The 21,063-nt window shown below is 44.4% G+C and overlaps 1 protein-coding gene across 1 annotated transcript in view; it reads right to left on the bottom strand.

Moving 5' to 3' along the window:
• Positions 1-4,395: 4,395 nt before the first annotated feature.
• Positions 4,396-21,063, bottom strand: part of SS18L1 (SS18L1 subunit of BAF chromatin remodeling complex) — a 38,302-nt gene continuing 21,634 nt past the window's right edge. Inside the window, 6 exon segments of the mRNA XM_081949751.1 lie at positions 4,396-10,700; positions 11,267-11,394; positions 16,090-16,209; positions 18,219-18,311; positions 20,277-20,345; positions 20,348-20,377. Of these exon segments, the coding sequence (XP_081805877.1) occupies positions 10,674-10,700; positions 11,267-11,394; positions 16,090-16,209; positions 18,219-18,311; positions 20,277-20,345; positions 20,348-20,377 (467 nt within the window). The 3' untranslated portion in view covers positions 4,396-10,673.

Below are 21,063 nucleotides of genomic sequence, written 5' to 3'. Positions count from 1 at the left end.
CTAGTGTTTGCCACGCCAGCTAGGAGGCAGGCCGCTATGACACAGTTGCGAGAAAGCTAGCAGCTCTTTGGATGGGAGACCACTAGGAAATTCTAGTGGCCTCCCATCCAAATAGCAGCTAGCAGCTGGAATATAAATAACAGCTGGGAATCCTAGTGGTTTCCCATTCAAATCCTTCCAGGATTGGTCTCCCATCCTGGAAGAAAGTGGTGGCAAACCACTGACTTCTTCAGAATGGAATGCCTGTAGATACTTTGGACCAACTCCCAGATAGCCCCCGATTCACCCACAAACCTGCCTGTTAGGTGAACTCCATCAATTACCTTGATGGAGGTATGTATTTATACAATATATTAACCTGTGGGTAAATGAGACGCACTATATTGTAGAAAGTTAGCACCCACCCCTCTCCTTAGAAGAATGAAATATTAAAAAGGCAGAATATTATATTTCCCTGGATGAGAAATGGAGAAAGATGATTTTAGGCAGGAAACAGATTCACTCTTAATAGCACCCCACCTTTGTCAATGGACTATTAAGGCCTGAGCCAGTCTATTCTACATAACAAAAGATCTACCCCCTTCAGGCAGAGCTCATTGCTCTTCATTGCACCACCCACCAAGTTTCAACCAAACCTAGCACACAGACAACCTACAAAGCTAACTGTAACCTCTGACAGCAACCAATCAGGATACTCTTCCTGTGTCCCAGGAAGTTCAAAGCACAGAGAGGGCATAAAACCCAGGGACTCTCAGCATCTCTTCCCTTTTTACCCAGGAGCTCCAAGGCATGTGTTCCTGTCTACCATTAAACCATCTTTCCAAACAGCCATCACCTTTCCAGTGTCTTTTTCCTCACTTGGAAATGAACCCAGATGGACATTCTGACAGTATTCAATTCAACCCTAATTTGTTGCGCTAATTATACTGAACTGGATTTGTATAAAGACACAGAGCAATGGATAGCCAAAGTTAGTTGGCCAGTGATTCACACAACCTAGCAAACACCCATTTCGCCTACTTGGGATTAAGAAATTGTACATACAGTGCTGTTTGATCAACCACAATGGCTTAATTTGTTATCTGCTTGCAGTTTGGGAAACCTTTATAAAGCTACGGTTTGGAATGTTACACAAATATGCCGCCTAATATTTTCCCACAAGGGATATTGGTGAAGGCAAGAAAAGGCAGCGGAAAGCAGGAAAGGATAGAGATTTTGCAACCCGGCAGTGGCAGATCTGCAGATAAAGAGAATTGTAACTTCAGTAAAGAACCAGAGAGATAAATCCTTATCCTTCCACTTCACTCATCTGATGGCCCTATGCAAGGACAGGCAACCACCATTTATCCAGAGGAAAAATGCACAATTATTTAATTTACATTCTGCCTTTATTATTTTTATAAGCAATTCAAGGTGGCGAACATATCTAATACTTCCTCCTCTTCCTCCTCCTCCTCCTCCTCCTCCTCCTCCTCCTCCTCCTCCTCCTCCTATTTCCCCCCACAATAACAAGCCTGTGAGGCAGGTTGGGCTGACGCAGTGACTGGCCGCACCCAGTTGGTTTTAATGCCTAGGACAGGACTAGAACTCACACTCTCCTAGTAATTGGCCCAAAGGCAACCATATGGCCGTCATGCCTAAAGCGGGACTAGAACTCTCTGTCTCCTGGCAATTGGCCCAAAGAAGGGGATAGCAGAGAATGAGGTGGCTGGATGGAGTCACTGAAGCAGTAGGCATGAGCTTAAATGGACTCCAGAGGATGGTAGAGGACAGGAAGGTCTGGAGGAACATTGTCCATGGGGTCGCGATGGGTCGGACATGACTTTGCAACACAACATCTACCCAGTTTTCACGTCTAGGGTGGAACTAGAACTCCTGCTTTCTAGCCTAGTGCCTTAACCACTAGAACAATCTATCCTCAAATCACTCCCACCCGATTGCAAAGGCAGTCTTCATTGGGAAGAGGGGGGGACCTGCCCCCACAGAGAATGAAATGTTTTGGGGAATCTTAAAGAGGCAGCATATTATAATTCCCCAAAGGAGAAGTGGAGAAACATGTTCTTAAAGGCAGAAAGCAGCCTCAGTCTTCCTGCCATAGAAAAACAGCCTCAAGCAGAAGAGATTGTATTTTTGGAATGGAGATTTTATATCCATTCATAAAGACTGGGCCAATCTATTCCCACAAGCTATTCCCACTTGCTTCAGCCACAAGCTCCCACAGAAGGCTGGAGCTGATGGGATTTAAAAAACTAGAAAAAACAAGACTCCTAAAAATCTACATTCCCCCACCCAAATACTAAGAACAGGACATGACCTTTAGGACATAATAGGATTTACCTACCAGCATTAGAATAGCAAAAGACACAAGGCTCACTACATTGCACAACCCCCCTGGAGCATCTCAATCATCAAACTCCACAGAACCCTATAAAAATCCACCCATTCAACCAGCCAATTGGTCAGCCACCCCAGAAACATGTTGCTGTCACTATAAAGATTCTGGCATCCAAATAAACAGAGGCTTCCTTTCCACACGGCCTGCCTCCCATGTTATTTTCAGCATCTTTCTCCCACCTTGGAAACGGACCAGATTTTTCTTCCAACATCATTTTTGTGCGCTGTTAAAATCAGAAGTATTTTTCCCCACTGGCCTGTCACGAGGAACTAATAGAGGGAAAACTGTGTGATTTATTATTGATGTGTGGGTGGCCAGGAATGCACTTAGCTTCCCATTCAGTGACTTCATCAATTGTGGTGGTATCTGAAAAAGATCAACCAGTCCCACACTACACTGGACTAAGTTAATAGATCATTAAAAGAAACAATGGTATGTGTTGCCAGGATGCTAGTATGGAAAAGATGGTTTCTCAAGCCTATCAGAATACACATCATCAATCTGTTTCCGGTTCTCCTAGTATGAATAGATGCAATAACCAGGTGATCTATAGAAAAAGAGACCTATATTTAAATTTAAATTGAGAACAATCATGCACTTAACCCTGTAATTAATGAAGACCTAATTAACCCATTATAACTATGACCTAGGACAGGGATGGCTAACCTTTTTGTTGTTGCATGGTGAAATTGCATGCCCACCCCCATAATGCAATGTGTGCACCCCCCACACGTGTCCCACCCCCACATGCGTGACCCTCCAAACATGCACGTGTGATTCCCCCTGAACTCCCCATCCCCATGCATGCACACGACTCCCCCTGCATTCAACCCCCCCCCATTTTTTGCTTCCAGGTTGGTGCAGGAGGCTTTCCAGGCCCTAAATGGGACACGGGGGATCGCATGGCACCCCCGCACTCTGTTTTGGCTTCCAGGTTGGTGCAGGAGGCTTTCCAGGCCCAAATGGGGATGCGGGGGGGGGAGAAGGGGGGCACAAACCCCCAATTTGCAATGTGTGCTCCCCCACGTCCATGTGCCCCACTTCCCCCATGCATGCATGACACAGACCCAAAGACCAGCTGGCTGGCATGCCTGGAGAGAAGGCTCTGCGTGGCATAGGTTTACCTTCGCGGGCCTAGGATTCCCTCTCTCAACCTTGCTTAGATCAGTTTTCTCAACCTTGCCAACTTTAAAAATGTGGGGATTTAAACTCCCAGAATTCTCCTGGGGCATTCTGGGCATTGAAATCCACACGTCTTAAGTTGGCAAAGCTGAAAATCACTTAGATGCTACTCTTGCAAAATCGTTTATGTTCTCCAAATCTTTCTTTTGGCTGCTGCCTTAAGCCTTTTTTCTGCTGGCACAGTTTTTGGGTTGCTTTTGATCATTCTTCAGTGAGTCCTTTGGAAAGTTTTTATATACTAAAGGGCAACATGTGCAAACAGATCAGTTAAATAATCCCTTCAGATTTAGTGTTTTTCAAATGTGCAACTTTTAAGATTTGCAGACCTAACCCTAACTCTAACTCTTGGAATCTCCCCTCCAGCATACAGTCTGGAGGATTTTGGGAGTTGACGTTTACACATCTGAAAGTTGCCACGTTTTAAAAAAAACTGCTTTAGACCAAGTGTAAACCCAGGTTCAGTGCAGGAATCTGATAAAAGCATCCCAAATAGATGCTAACCTCCATTTCAAAGAATCTTATCTTTCCCCAAGAACAGGACTAGTAATTCTGTCACTCTGCAGAGATGTTGAAAATTCTAGGAATACAATTTTTTCTGTTCCAGCTGACACTTCTGAAAGTTATTCTGCTTAAAAGAGAAATGGTTGAAGCCTGACTTTGATCATTACAATTTGGAAAAGTGACATTGATGCTTTTTTCTCATGCAATGATCTTTACTTGAAATATTTCCAAATATTATAAATAGAACGTAGTTTATGTATCATTTTCATTAAATCTCAAATTTAAAAAAACAAAACAAAACAAAGGCAGACTTCAAATATGATTACACCAGTCCTTTTAAAAGTCTTTCCGTCATACGAAAAAGCGCCCAGGCTTGGCTTCACAATCCAGTCTTTTAAACCTAAAGTGTATTTTAACATTCTGTATTACAAAACAGAAAATATGGTACAAGTAATGAAACTGTTAAAATGCTGGCATTGCCTCGTTTTCACATCAATACATAAAAATCACCACACGTTATCTTGTTATTAACAGTTAGAAATATTAACACTAAATATCAAGTATAAATCAGGAAATAATGTACAAACTATTTCCAAAGCGCGTTTTTCAAATACAATTTATATACAACATTCAAGAAATTCTTAATGTAAGACATTTCCAACAGATGCTATGTTGCTGTTTGTTCGTGTTTAAATGCTGCTGTGGCTTTTTCCAAAGTGGTTTTCAGTAATGCTAGAAAAAAAATACATCCATAGAAGAAACAAATATCAAAGGTGGTAAAAAAAACAAAAAAAACAAGGTAGGTTGTACCTTTTGGATATCTACAATTCCAACATAAAAGCAGTTATTTTCCTACTAATCCTCTGGTGGTATTTAAGAAGCATTATGCACAGCAGTATTTCTCAAATGTGACTTCAAGATGTATGGACTTCGACTCCCAGAATTCCCCAGGCACCATGGCTGACTGGGGAATTTTGGAAGTTGAAGTCATACATTTTAAAATCACATTTGAGAAACACTGGTCCACAGTTTTCGGGCCATCTCCCCTCAAGTGGTGGCACCTACTGTCAGAAGAATGATTTGGGGTTCCAATTTAAGCCAGGAGGAAAGAAGAAATATTTATTCCTAAAACCAAAGTTTTCCTTTAGTTTTATCGGGGAGCTTGTCCTAGGTGTGGAAGTGTCTACGTACTGATTCTAGGGTCACCCTTAAAGGGCATCTGTGTGTACATATGTCATCCGTGATGTTTATTCTTGTGGATATGCAGTTCCGCTGCGATAACTAATTTAATTAACTTTGTGTTTACAGACCTTAACCTTTGATATGTCGATTAGGTCTGGGCAACTTATTTGGGGTTGGGGAAGTTAGATTTTTTCCCCCCTCCGGTTTGCTATTTTTACTTAATTAATTTAGTTTCAGCTTGACTGTCACTTATCTAGTGGAAACACGGATTCTCAGTTCATTGAGGATTCTGTTAATATTTTAAGGGAAGATGGAAACAGCATAAAGAATAAATTATATTTTGATCCAGACTTCTCACACTACTCAAACCATGGCTGGGCAGACTTGGGCTTGGGTAATACGTGAATGGGAGACAATCAGGTAATCCCAGGACGACAGTCTAGACAGGGGAGTTGATGAAACCATTCTCAAAGAAGACAATAAAGACTATCCAGGAGTGGGATTCAGCTGGTTTGGACTGATTCGGGCGAACCGGATGCTAATTTTACATCTGGTGCGCCGAACCACTGATTACAAGGACTGGCTGGTCCCGCCCACACAGCATGGCAGACCCTGCCCTCCCAGGAGTCTCCACGAAGCCTGGATGCCAGGTAAGTGCAGGGCCCGCATGGAGGCTCTGGGGGGGCAAAAAACAGGCCTCCCAGAAGTTCCGGAAACAAGCCTGTTTCCAGCCTCCGCAACCTGGGTGAGGCTGTTTTCGCCCTCCCAGAGGCTTAAGGAAAGCCCCCCGGAACCCGTGGAGGGTGAAAATGCCCCCCCCCAACCGTGGTGCAGGAGGCCAAGTAGGTCACGCCCACCATGGCCACGCCCACCCAGCAACCAGGCAGAGAAACGGTTGCTAAAATTTTTGAATCCCACCCCTGAGACTATCCCATATAGTTGCCAAGGAAACAGCAAGGAGCTTCCCATGAATTCATCGTGGGATTTAGCTTTGTTTTGATTAAATAACGGTGCAATTTTCATTCCCTCCCTCAGCACAAAGAGCCAAGGGAAATGCCAGAAGTAGCTGCAGGTCAGTACATTCAATTGCTCTTTTCAACAATTTTTAGCAGGCATTGTCTGCCAGTAGGCCAAATATAGAGGTTGTGGTGGGAGGAACAGTACCACAAAACAGAATATATTAAGAGAGTTTCAGTTGGTCCTAGTGGAAACTTTTTTTTAAAGGAAGAAAAGAACATTAGGAACACATTCCAGCTCTTAAAATGCAGGCAGGTTGTTATAGTTTTTTAAAATATTTGCTTTCTATTTGTAGTACTAGATATATCGGAGTTTTTCCTTTAATTGATAACTAATTAATTGGTTGTTATCCAAGCTCCTTTGGATAGAAAAGAGAGAAAAAGAATATAACATTCGTTAAGAACATTATTTTGCACGTTCCCTCTACTTTTTTTTTTTAATAACCACTAACTTAGTACCAATATAGTTTGGCTACTGATATTCTTATCCATAGATGAGAATCCTAAAGTGAGATTTTGTGGTGTGGGGATGTCTCATCTGTACTTTTCCGAGATTATTATTATTTTTAATTAATTTTTGTCCCTGTTAATCTCTGGGGCACGGTCTAAAACTTTGAAAAATGTAAGCGAAAGCAGATTGAAAATAAGGCTTTGAATAATATTATAGGCAAGATTCTTCCATACCAGTTGAGCAAATTTTGTCTGTTTTCGAAACTGTGCTAGTTAATTCAAGAGACTAAGACTGCAGAAAATTGCTTGGGTCCAGGGGTGAAATTCAGCAGGTTCTGACAGGTATTGGACAACCGGTAGCGGAAATTTTGAGTATTTCGGAGAACCAGCAAATGCCACCTCTGGCTGGCCCTAGAGTGGGGTGGGAATGGAGATTTTGCAGAATCCTTTCCCTGCCACGCCCACCAAGCCAGTAGAAAAAAAAAAAGAATTTCACCACTGGTTGGGTCCCTCTAGAGTATAGGCCCTTTTTATGACTTGTGGACTTCAACTTCCAGAATTCCTAAGGCTCGGGAATTCTGGGAGTTGAAGTCCCAAGTCATAAAGGGGCCATCGTTCCTTACCTCTGCTCTAGAGCAGGGGTGTCAAACTCGATTTCATTGAAGGCCGCATCAGGGTTGTGTTTGACCTTGGGGGGCCCAGGGAGGATGGGGGGTGTGGCCAGGGGGCAACATGAGCGCTCTGCTAGCGAAAACGGGCTCCCAATCTCCATTTCCGGCTCCTGCAACCCTCTGCCCGCAAAATAGAGCTCCATTTTGCTGGCAGAAGCCCGCTGTTTCCAGGGCAGCCTGCTGCGGGCCTGATCTAAGCACCCGGCGGGCTGCATCCGGTCCCTGGGCCTTCAGTTTGACATCCCTGCTCTGAAGTAACAGTCCCTATTTACTTGAACACCTGCTGCGTTCACTTATAATGCTAAGCCGGAATTTTATATATTACATTTTTATGCCACACATCTCCCTTACGTGGTGACTCTGGAATTCTTCAACCATAGTTTGTTAAATCTGCTTTTTATTCTTCTGAGGATACAACATAAAAATTACATTAAGCCAAATCTATACGTACCAACTTATGACTTAGTTCACCCACTGCTAAATAAAGAATCTTGAGTTGAGCATTAAAAAAAAATCTGCATTTTAGCCTTCCAGAGTGCAAATACATGTCATAGTAATATCGTTGACTGGCAGAAAAAGATTAGTAGGTGGGTTTTTTTTTAAAGCGGCCGGGGGGGGGGGGGTTAACTAAGGTGAAAATACATAGGATAAATGTGTATTTTAATACACAATAATTATAATTTGCTGGGGGAGGGGACACCCCAAATCACAGTATGAATATTAAGCAGTTTTTGCTAAAAGCTCAATGTACATTTGTCTATGGAGATTCTCAGTGAGCCAGGTTCAAAGTGCTTGGGAATGAAAGGAATATAAATCCTTCCATTCTCCACCAGTCAGAACTGAGGAAGCTTCTTGGATGAGAAGTGAAACGTCTTCCAGCAAAACAAGAAAGTCCAGTTGAAAGCCTTTTGAAAGAAAGCACCTTCGGGTCAACATACATTTCTTGTAACATCTGCCAATGTTTCTGCAGATAAATGTTTCCTTGGTATTCATTTGTTAGGCGCTATCATATATCCCATCTCCAGGTCTTTTCCAATGTAGATTTAAGATCCGGCAATCAAATAATCAAATACAGGTAGCCCTTGACTTACAAGAGTTCTTTTAGTGAACATCCGTTACAACAGCACTGGAAAAGCTGAGTTAAGACTGTTTTTCACACTTACGATCACTGCAGCATCCCCATGGTCACATGATCAAAATTTGGATGCTTGGAAACTGAATCATATTTAAGACGGTTGCAGTGTCCTGGGGTCCCCTTTTGCAACCTTCTGTCAAGCAAACTCAGTGGGGAAGCCAGATTCACTTAACAACCAAGTCACTCACCACTATGGTTCACTTAACAACTTTGGGGAGAAAGTTCGTAAATTGATGCAAAATTCCCTGAACAAATGTCTCGCTTAGCAACAGATGTTTTAGGCTCAATTGGGATCGTAAGTCAAGAACGACCTGTAATTTATCCAGAATGGTATACTATACAGTCTCCTGCTTGGGCAGGTGGTTGGATTAGAAGACCCTCAAGGCAGGGGTAAAATGCTACTGGTTTGGGCCAGTTTACCCAAACCAGTAGTAAAAATTGCTACTGGTTCCCAGAACCGATAGTAAAAAATACTAAAGAAGTTAAAAAAAAAAAGTCCGACGATTGCACGTTGCACAGTTGATCTTCGGAACTTTTTTGACATTTTTTTTTACTACAGGTTCTCCGGAAACGCGGGGATGGGCGGGTGTCTGTTTTTGCTCTCAGCAGGCTTCCCCGAGGCCTGCTCAGCCAAAAACGGGGGGTGGGGGAGTGTTGAAAAAAAAAGAAAGAAAGAAGAGAGAGAGAGAGAGGAGGGAGGGAGGGAGGGAAGGAAAAAGGAGAGGAAGGAAGGACTACAAACCTGGCACTAGACGCAGCTTCAGAGGATAATCCAGGGATGGAAGGGACCTGGAGGTCATCTAGTCCAACCCTGCTCCAGCAGGACATTGTTAAAGTGAGTTTCTGTCTTTTGATCCCCGAGTTACATGACTACATAGCCATGCCCACCCAGTCACATGACCCCTCACTAAGCCATGCCCACCAAGCCACGCCCAGAACAGGTAGCAAAGATTTTTAGATTTCACCACTGCCTCAAGGTCCCTTTCAACCCTATTATTCTTTGTTCTAACAAATTGAGGATGAGTTAGTCCAGGGGTATAAAACTGGATTTCTTCGAGAGCCAGATCAGCATTGTCCTAGGTGGGCCTGTCGGGTGGAATGGATACCTCCTGTACCACCATGCTGGCCAAAACATGGCATGGAGAGGGGGGGCTGCACATGTGCCCCCCCCCCCGTGCCCCATTTTCACCCTGGACGGCCTCCTGCAGCACCCTACTGGCCAAAATGGGAGGTGGGGGTTCTGCAGAAGGCTATCCAGGCCGAAAATGGGGTGCTGCCCCCACATAGCCCATTTTCGCTAGCAGTGGCACCGTGGGCTGGTCCTTTGCTATTTCGAGGCCAGCCCTACAGGCCAGATTTAAGCACCCTGTGGGCCAAATTCGGCCCGTGGGCCTTGTGTTTGACACCCCTCAGTTAGTTATAGACAAAATTGCTGTCGCACAAACACAACATTGAGCAAATCTCAAATGTATATATCCCTGCATCCCACTAGCTGTGATTTCGATCATAGCTCAATTAAGTACTTTTGAGAATACCTTGAGCCCGATTAGAATTTAACGAAGACCAGCGCATTTCAAAGGAAGTGAACCCTGAACAGCTGAAATACATCTGGGTTGGGATATTCCAAGGCCCAACCAGTTGGGTGAACAGAAAACGAGAGATATATTCAGTTACGTGCTTGTCACACCACCCGCAAACATTTTCCGGCTTCTTGGTGGTCCATCAGATGAGAAGGATGCTAGGTTGTCCATGATCTTGTGGGGAAAAAAAAATAAGCAGGTCAACAAAAACTTTGTGACCTCTTGGTTTCTCAAATGGGTTTGGTACGTCAAAAGAGGAAGTGGGAAGAAGTGACGGAAGAACCTCTCCAAGGATTATTAACAGCAGCACCAAAATGTACCAGACCGTTCAAACATCGCCTCATTGCCAGGATTGTAATGCACCGTTTCATATCCAGCATGAAATGAATACTATTTCACATACAAACGCTTCTTTGTGCTACAGCGGTATCCAACATCTTACGATCCATCAATCATCAATCATTTAAAAAGAAGAAGAGGGGGGGAGAAAAAAAAGACTTGCCAAGTTCCAAAAAATTGGACATAAATATTGAAACAAATTTGACACGGGTGCTTGTCATTTTATTGCTGATAGTTTCCATACTGGCCCTGTTAAACAACGGGAGAGTGAACAAGAGAGAGAGATTAATTGTAAATAATTTGTTTCTACACACATTGTAAGGTACATTGTAAAGTGGGCTGCTATGGGTTTGCCTGTAGCTAATGTTATGGCCAGTTCAGAGAACCTCCAAATCCTACCTCTGGCTGGCCCTGCCCAACCCTCCCCTCCCAGGAGTCTCCATGAGGCCCGTTTTGGATGCGAGGTAAATGCAGAGCCCATGTGGAAGTTCGGGGAGGTTCCGGAAAGTTTCCGGAGGTGCCTGGGGGAAGCAGTTTTCACCCTCACAGAGGCTTGAGGAAAGCCTCCGGAGCCTGGGGAAGGTAAAAACGCCCCCCTCTCACTGTGGTGCAGGAGGCCAACTAGTACACAGTAGAAGTGTTCTCAACACAGATTCTCTGCCCTGAAAACAAGCAGTTGAAGCAAATCGGTCTTATTTCCCAATTATTTCTCTAAAGCTCCCACACCTGGAGCTTCCCAATACACTTTTTGTCTACGATTCTCATTTTATCCAGCCTAATGTTTCTCACATCGTTTCAATCCCTTCCCAGCTTACCTGTTCATAGCCGTAAGTCCTCTGTTGCTGTGCAGATGGTCCGGTTTGTGAAGCTCGGTAGCTTCCATACTGTTGGCCCTGTCCTTGTTGGTAGCTAGAATACTGTGATGAAGTTCCTTGGGCAGGACCTGGGAAAAACAAAACAGCAGAAGCCTTGACAAGAGTTCAAAATCCCAAGTTGTGAGTTCTTTGGTTTGCTGATTTTCTGTGACCGGTTTTCTTTTCATAATTAGCAATCAGGAGGCTTATGCAGAAACAAATGGGCAGTCTTCGATAGACTACAATTTCTCACCAATCTTTGAAAAAAGGTCGAATGCACGGCCAGAGAGTGGAAAGCTAAGAAAAACTAACTGTTCGGACCGAGGCTTCCCAAAAGCATGAAACAAACTCCATGTCCCGGCAAAAAACCCTTTTATTAATTTATTGTGAATTCTGCTCCTTCACAACCAGCAAAGTCTTTCAAAGGAGGATTTACAGTCACAGACCTTATCTGGCTTAGAGAGCTGACAGGCCGATATCTGCAGAACTTAGCAAGAATCTCGGAGTCAATAACCAATTGTTGAACTACTTGTCTCCTGCAAACTCCACTCCCCTTTCGCTCCTCTTCTATTTCCTCTGGGGGGGGCATTCATCATCTGGCCTTACTCCCAAGTCGACCCATACTCTTTAGTTGTTCCCTTCATCTGGCAACTCTGTGCATGCACACACTGGGAACAGGCTCCAGCTGTTGGTCTGCCTCACTGATGTCTGACTCTGAAGGCAGCTGGTAGCTGGCATACGGCTCTGGCCCCCCCTCTGCCTCCAACACAGAGCCCTTATCAGAGCCTTCCCCAGACTCCAGGACTGGCCCATGTTTCTCCCCAACCTCCTCGCTGTCCGAATCTGCTGCCAGCTCTGCTGGCTGCTGGCAGGCCATAACAGTAACACATTTTAGTTGAAGCTGTAAAAAGTGAAGCACTCTTCACTTCACAAAGCAGAGTCCAAGTTGGTTTACAGGTAGTCCTTAAGTTACAGAATACAGAATAACAGAGTTGGGAGGGAGTTTGTAGGTCATCTAGTCCAACCCCTTGCTCAAGCAGGAGACTCCCATACCGTTTCTGACAGGTGGCTGTCTAGTCTCTTCTTGAAAACTTCCAGCAGTGATGCTGTATGTCCTTGACATACAAACAGTTCATTTTGTAACTGTTTAAAGTTACAATGGCACTGAAAAATGTGACTTGGTGATCGGTGGGTGGGGAGAATGCAGGTGGGACTTCCTCCCACATTCAGAACCTCCTCTACCCCTTAGGCAGGAAACCCTAGACCATTTCAGACAAATGGTTGTCCAATCTCTTGTTAAAAACTTCCAGTGTTGGAGCATTCACAACTTCTGAAAACAGTGGAACAAATTGCCTCCAGAAGTTGTAAATGCTCCAACACCGGAAGTTTTTAAGAAGAGATTGGAGAAACATTTGTCTGAAATGGAATAGGGTTTCCTGCCTAAGTAGGGGTTGGATTAGAAGACCTCCAAGGTCCCTTCCAACTTTGTTATTCTATTCTATGAGGCACCCCGTCCTCTGCTTAATGGTCACTCAAGTATGGTCTCTTAAGGACCAACCGGGGAGAGCAGTAATGAGGGTCATTTTAAGCAAAGCAAACACACAGGTGCCTAGCTTACCAACTGTCATGACTTGCAACCATAATGAGCAGGCTCCATTACGTAAAGGTGGTCCTTGACTTACAACCACAACAGAGACCAAAATTTCTGTTGCTAAGCGAGACACTTGCTAAGTGAGTTTTGCCCCATTTTATGACCTTCCTTGCCAGAGTTAAGTGAAACAATGCAGTTGTTAAGTTAGTACCATGGTTGTTAAGTGAATCTGGCTTCTCCATCGGTTTTGCTTGCCAAAAGTTCGCAAAAGGTGATTACATGACCCCAGGACACTGCAACCGTCATAAATATGAGTCAATTGCCAAGCATCTGAATTTTGATGGCATGACCATGGAGATGCTGCATAAAATGGTTGTTAAGTCACTTTTTCAATTTCTCTCCAACCTTTGTTGTAACTTCACTAAACAAACTGTTGTAAGTCGAGGACTACTTGTTCTCAAAGCCAGTGTCAACACTGAAGCTGACCTGACTGCAGCCACCTTGAGGCTTCAATTTTGCCACACTGGAGCTGAGGGATAGGGAGGGGAGGGAATAGAGATAGCTGGGGTTTTGTAGCCAAAATAAAATACTTTCCCCTGGGAACCAAGGACATTTTAACACTTGACCAGAGAGAGGAGGAGCAATGTTGCCAGGCAACCGGACGGTGCCTTGATTGGACCATGTGACTGTTTGGGGACGGGGGGGGACTTTTACTTTTAATTAGGTGAAAACCGTGGGAATCTTCAGAGTCAGTTTTCACCAGAACTGTGCCCATATTATATATCCAATAAAATTATTCTTTGAGGAATCTACTTGCCTCGGAGGTTTGTTTGCTATGGGTGTATCATTTGGAACCCTGACAGCCAGAACTCTTACTCCTTAGGAACATCTCCTGGACCTCGATCTTTGTTGGAAACCCCTCTTCTGCTCCTTAAACTGCCTTTCTTCAGCTCCTACTTCCTCTTGCGATGTCACCCCAGGCTTTTGCTGGCCTGGAATTCAGCGCTGGAATAAAGGACTTCCTTCTAAGCTCTTCAAGCTATCTACCTTTGAGGCTCTTTCCATACACTTGAGATGCTTTTTGTTGCTGTTAGAACCCCCTGAAGGTTTCGCTTTGTGCGAAAGGCTTGATCTGAGTTGCAACCATTCGCTTGGGTGTTAACTCTCTTTATCTACCGAACTCCTTTACAGCCAAGCTAATTGCAGCTGTTAGAATCGATGTGCTAATTAACTGAGATTATTGTTCAGCCTTGAGCTAAAAACTGGAGTGTTCAGTTTAATGGGAGTCTCCCCTTGGGTATCAATCTTACTGGGTAGGCTGCCTTCCGGGTCTGATGGGATGGGGAATGGGACAACTTGCCACAGTCAACTTGCTGCGGCCAACTCAGCGCGGGACAATTGAACAATTCAATAAATTATTTAAAACAAATTTTAAAAAATGTTTCAATTTTTGTCATTCACATTTCATTCTGCCCTTCCTTTGGCATCCTTTCTTTAATGATTCTACCCCACTATTTCTTTGATATTAGTGTAACTCTTGTCCAGCAGTGAGTTGGCCATGGCAAATGGGCCGTGGCGAGTTACCTGTCATGAGTTGGCCGTGGCAAGTTGGCCGTGGCAAGTTAGCCATGGCAAGTTGGCCGTGGCAAGTTGCCGTAGTGAGTTGACCATGGCAGGTTGGCCATGGCAAGTTACCCATGGTGAGTTGGCTGTGACAAGTTGGCCGTGGTGAGTTACCCATGTTGAGTTGGCCATGGCGACTTGGCCATGGCAAGTTGGCCGTGATGAGTTGGTTATGGCAAGTTGCCCGTGGCGAGTTAGCCATGGTGAGTTGGCCGTGGAAAGTTAGCCATGGTGAGTTGGCCGTGGTGAGTTGGCCGTGGAAAGTTAGCCATGGCGAGTTGGCCGTGGAAAGTTAGCCATGGTGAGTTGGCCGTGGAAAGTTAGCCATGGTGAGTTGGCCGTGGTGAGTTGGCCGTGGAAAGTTAGCCATGGTGAGTTGGCCGTGGAAAGTTAGCCATGGTGAGTTGGCCGTGGTGAGTTGGCCGTGGAAAGTTAGCCATGGTGAGTTGGCCGTGGAAAGTTAGCCATGGTGAGTTGGCCGTGGAAAGTTAGCCATGGTGAGTTGGCCGTGGAAAGTTAGCCATGGTGAGTTGGCCGTGGAAAGTTAGCCATGGTGAGTTGGCCGTGGAAAGTTAGCCATGGTGAGTTGGCCGTGGAAAGTTAGCCATGGTGAGTTGCCCGTGGAAAGTTAGCCATGGTGAGTTGCCCGTGGTGAGTTGCCCGTGGCCAATTGTCATAGACCCTATGGGAGGTAATCCTCACATTAAATCCACAATTGAGCCGAACATTTCCATTGCTAAGCAAGACAGACTCATTTTTCAATCTTTTTTGCCATGGTTGTTAAGATAATCGTTGCAGTTGTTAAATGAGCCATGTAGTTGTGAAGTCAATCTGGCTTCTCCACTGACTTTTGCTTGTCAGAAGCCGGCTGTGAAGGTCACAAAAGGTGATCACACTATCCCAAGACAGTGCAACCACCATAAATACACGTCAGTTGCCAGGTGCCCGGATTTTGATCATGAGACCATGAGGATGCAACAGATGTAAGTGTGAGTTTTCAGGGCCATCTGAACGGTCATTCAACGAATGCTTATAAGTTGAGTACTACTGTATTGAATACATCAATGGGCACCAATACATCAAATCACCAAGAAACTTTGTGGGTCTTCCACAAAGAAGAGGGAGCCAAGCTATTCTCCAAAGCACCTGAGGGTAGAACAAGAAGCAATGGGTGGAAACTAATCAAGGGGAGAAGCAACTTAGAACTAAGGAGAAACTTCCTGACAGAACAATTAATCCATGGAACAGCTTGCCTCCAGAAATTGTGGGTGCTCCACCAGGAGAGGTTTTTAAGAAGATGTTGGATAACCATTTGTCTGAAGTAGTGTAGGGTTTCCTGACTAGGCAAGGGGGTTGGACTAGAAGACCTCCAAGGTCCCCTCCAACTCTGTTATTCTGTATTCTAAACCCACATCTGAGTCTGGTCAGTCTTCCTCAGCACAATCTGGTGTGAAGAAACAAAGGTTCTCAGGATAGACCCCGTTTAGAATTCCTCCCACTCTTCCTGAGACACTGAAGTCAAAATTGACATTCTCTGGCCAACAAAATGCACAATTAGGGATGTTCTCACCATATCCTTGCTGTTGTCCTGGATAACTTTGTTGATTTGAGTATTGCTGTTGGGAATATGTTTGCTGCTGGGCAGCTCCTTGCTGGTATCCGGCTTGTTGCTGGCTGTATTGGGAATTCCCTAAAGACAACAGAGCAGCGCAATGGATTGGCAGGATTATAACATACACAAGGAAGGTCAGCGTATAAATTCCGTTTCTCTATCGTAACACAGGAATACAGAAGCATCCATACGGAATCAGAGTAGAGCACACAAGCCAACTAAAGCCCTTCAAATCTCAGGGGCTGCCACAAAGAAGAGGGAGCCAAGCTATTCTCCAAAGCACCTGAGGACAGAACAAGAAGCAATGGGTGGAAACTAATCAAGGAGAGAAGCAACCTAGAACTAAGGAGACATTTCCTGACAGTTAGAACAATTAATCAGTGGAACAAGTTGCTTCCAGAAGTTGTGAATGCCCCAACACTGGAAGTCTTTAAGAAGATGTTGGATAACCATTTCTCTGAAACGGTGTAAGGTTTCCTGCCTAGGCAGAGGGTTGGACTAGAAGGCCTCCAAGGTACCTTCCAACTCTGCTATTGTATTGTATTCTAAAACATCCTAAGCAAACTAAAAGACCCAGCAACCTCAAAATTAAAAACAGTCTTCTACAATATACAGTGTAAGAATTGCAACAACCATTATGTGGGATAAACGGGCAGAAGACTGGCAGAATGCATCCACGAACACCAAGTGGCAGTTGGAAGTCATGATGAAAATTATTTAATTTCGCAACATATAGAACAGATTTAACCACAGTTTCAATTGGGAAAATGTGACAATCCTAGACCAGACAAAGTCCAAAAATGCCAGGGAATTTTTAGAATCCTGCTGGCACTCTGATGAATCAGCCATCAACAGACACTTAAGATATTAACAGCATCTCTGGATTAGGCAAAAGAGACAATCAACCAGCCCAAAAGGGAACAAGAAGACCTAAGTACCTCTCCACCAGCAACCAGCAACCAGATCAGCATAGATTTACAAGGCTAAAATCAGACCCATAATCAAGAAAAATAGCCCAATTAAGAAACTGGCAAACAGCCAACAGCAAATAGCCCAATTAAAGAATCTCTAAAACACGGGTGTCAAACTCAAGGCCCGTGGGGTGCTTAGATCTGGTCCACAGAGCGGGCCTGGAAACAGCAAAGGACCGGCCAGCGGTGTCTCTGTTTTTGCTGGCAGAGGTTTGCAGGCACCCGTTGCTGTCAAAATGGGGTGCAGGGGATGGTGAGGCGCATGCAGCCCCCCGAGCTCAGTTTTCACTGACAAAGGGCTGCAGGAGGCCATCGTGGCCGAAAATGGGCAGAAAACGTCACTGGCAGACGGCTAGCAAAACAAACTAGAAACAAAAGGACAAGACAAATGTTTCCCCTTTTGCATTTGAGCATGCAAGAAGGGACAGGAAAGGAGAAAGGGAAAGAGGAAAAGATGGAAAGAGAGCAAGGAAAGAAAAATAAGGAAAGGGGGGAAGGAAGAAGAAAGGAGAATGAAGAGGGAAGGAAAAAGAAGAAAAAGAAGGAAGGGAGGGAGGGATTAGAATGACAGTGAGGGAGGGTCTCAGAGAAGTCCTGCCTTTGCACTTGGCACCATATGTGCCCCCGACACGAGTGATGTCGAGCTGGCCATGCCAGCTGGCCAATGGTGGGTTCTGGATCCCGGTACAACCGGTACGGTGCAACGGGACCCGGTGTCCACGACATGAACACGCGCGCAGCCCATACGCACACATGTGCAGCGTGTGCATGCGTACTTACCGCCTGCGACGCTCCGCGATGCCTCCACAAAGCTTCAGTTGCTTGACGGAGCGTCGCGCAGGCGCCGTACGCTCCGTGCATGTAATCCCCGAAGAGCTCAAATACTGGTAAGGAGCACGGGCAGGCAGGTGGGCCCCCTGGAGCACCATACCGGAACGGTACGCGGTGCTCCCGGCAGGCACCGGTACGCCTGTACCGGCGCATACCGGTCGTAACCCACCACTTCAACTGGCCTACCCCTGCAAACTGCAGAAACCATACTTCATTACGGTAATTGAAAGGCATGATTGAATTTTGGAAAATGGATTGGATTTGCAAGATCGCTGATCCCCCTACCTCCTTCGTAGTAGTGCTGTGTGGAATCCTCAAATGATCGATCATAGCTCTGTTCAGAATAAGATGACTGCTGATATGCATAATCGCCATGGCCTATTTTCAGATAACAAACAAAAAATAAGACAGTTATGTTAGAAACAGAGTTTAAAGAAAAATATTTCTGCGCATTAGAAGGGGAAGAGGCATACAACCTGGGGTAAAAGGGAGAAGGGACCCTTTATGCTACATTTTTATCTTGATTTTTTTTTGCATCAAGCTATTTATAGCTTGCCCCGAAAGCATTTTAGGCGTTGGAGTTTGCTGCTAGAGAATCTTTGAACTCTTTTACAAACTGCCATTTTTCATAAGAAAAAGGAGAAGCGAATACATTTCTCCAGTTTTGCAGGATCAAATTACCGAAGGATCGTCGGTAAAAACCACTTTGATTGATGAGGAAAAAGACAGCAGACGATAGAAGCAGACTTCTAAAAGAAGAAGTGATTTTAACCGCCTGAATTTTAGAACAGTGACATTCACATCCAATGAGAAATATAGCTAGTAAAAAGGCTTGATTTAAATCATCTCGATTTAAATTATAATTTTTAAGGAGCAACTGTCATCTCTGTCCCGCAGAGGCTCCTCCTCTGACCCGCTGTTGACTCACCAACAGTCCCAATATTGCAGAATATACAGTCTCATGCTACATAACTAAGCTCCATTTCATGCTGAACAAACTAAATTATTAATGTATCTTAAATACACACTATCTTTAGATAGATTTTTACTCAAAAAGCATTTTATTAAAATAAATTGGATAAACATCTAAAAAAATCCAATTTAAATTTAAAATTTTAAAAATCCAATTTAAAGTTTTAAAAATCCAATTTAAATTTTAAAAAATCCAATTTAAAATTTAAAAATCCAATTTAAATCTTTAAAATCTGATTTAAATTGTTTTTTTTTTAAATAAAGCATCGTTTATCCACCCTGCTTAAAATCCTCCAGCTAGCCTGTACAATGGCAATTGGGGGATTTTAGGAGTGGATGATTTAAAAAATACAGAAGTTACGAAGGGAATTAAATGTGCCATTATAACCAGTGATATTCCAGTTCACAGTTTGAACGTAGCTGAAAAGATCATTTTCATTGGGTGGAAATTTTAATTGGTTCCACCGGATTTAAAATTTTGGTTTCATGGACTCCGTAGTTACAAACAAGTCCATCTATTCTCCTGAAATTGATGAGTAAAGCTACACAACTTTAACCTATTCTCAATGCTAGTGTTGTTGTGGCCTGCCAGCAGCCAGTGGATCCTGCAGCAGATTCAGACAGGGAGGAGGTTGGGGAGGAACATGGGCCAGTCCTGGAGTCTGGGGAAGGCTCTGATGAGGGCTCTGTGTCAGAAGCAGAGAGGGGGCCAGAGCCGTATGCAAGTTATCAGCTGCCTTCGGAGTCAGACATCAGTGAGGCAGAAGAACAGCTGGAGCCTGTTCCCAGTGTGGGCATGTGCAGAGTTGCCAGACGAAGGGAACAGCTAAGGAACAAGGGTTGACTTGGGAGTAAGGCCACAGGTGGACGGTGAATTCCCCCCCCCCCCAATAGGGAACAAAAAAGGAGCAAAATAGGAGGGGTGTCTGTAAAAGACAATTACTTGTCTAGTAGTTCAAGCTATTTTCTCCAAAGCACCTAAGGCAGGACAAGAAGCCATGAATGGAAACTAACCAAGGACAGAAGCAAACTAGAACTAAGGAGAAATTTCTTGACAGTTAGAACAATTGATCAGTGGAACAGAAGTTGCCTCCAGAAGTTGTGAATTCTTCAACACTGGAAGTTTTTAAGAAGAGATTGGATAACCATTTGTCTGAAATGGTGTAGGGTTTCCTGTGTAAGCAGGGGGTTGGACTAGAAGACCTCTAAGGTCCTTTCCAACTCTATTCTATTCTATTCTATTCTATTCTATTCTATTCTATTCATTATTTTCAAGTCACAGCCTCTAGTCTATTGTTTTATTTTATATTCTAAGCCTCTTGCAGTTCAGTGACATGTGGGCAGACGTCTCTCCTTGTTCAGCCTCATTACCGTCAGGATAATATTGCTGGTTCATGGGTTCCGAAGATCCTTGTCCATGACTGTATTGCTCACTGTATATTCCTCCTGACCCATGTACTGCTGAGAAGAGCCTGAAAGACAAAAGAAAAGATTAACAGCCGCTGCAGCATTGAAAATTCCCAGATTGGGATTAGAGTTGAAAAGAGGTTCTTATGACTCTAACAGCCTATTTTTAGAGACAATTGAAGAATAACCATAAGTCAGATGATGGAACTCGGTGAGAAATTTGAGGTAAAGTGTTGTAACCAGGGGTGGGCTGCTACGTTATGGCCGGTTCAGGGAACCTCCAAATCCCACTCCTGACTGGCCCAGTGGACTGAAGGGGACGTGGTTTTGCACGCTGCCTGCATCCCGTGGCCACGCCCACCCTGGCCCCCGAGGTCAAAGACAATGTTCCTTGATGAAATCAAGTTTGATGCCCCTGCATTAGAGTGTCTGTTACTTTGAGGGGGTCCTTGGTGCTCTCTGAGCATGTTTGTTTTCTTGCAGACGTTTCATTACCCTAACTAGGTAACTGTTCTGACCCCCCCCCCCTCTCGTATACCAAGTCACTCCGACACAAAGTCTCTTCAAGATGTTTATTTACATACAGGTTCAACCTTGGCAGCAATCCAGCCTGCCAAGGTCCAGATAGCACTTTGGGCAGCAATCCAGCTACAGCGAACCCTTTGGCAGCAATCCAGCTACCAAGATCCAGATAACCACCTTGGCAGCACTCCAGCCTGCCGAGGTCCAGGGAACAGATTGGCAGCAATCC

Source organism: Natrix helvetica (genome assembly GCF_964273705.1).
Source record: "Natrix helvetica genome assembly, chromosome: 3".
Classification (NCBI taxonomy): domain Eukaryota; kingdom Metazoa; phylum Chordata; class Lepidosauria; order Squamata; family Natricidae; genus Natrix; species Natrix helvetica.
This window is presented reverse-complemented; position numbering and strand designations above follow the sequence as displayed.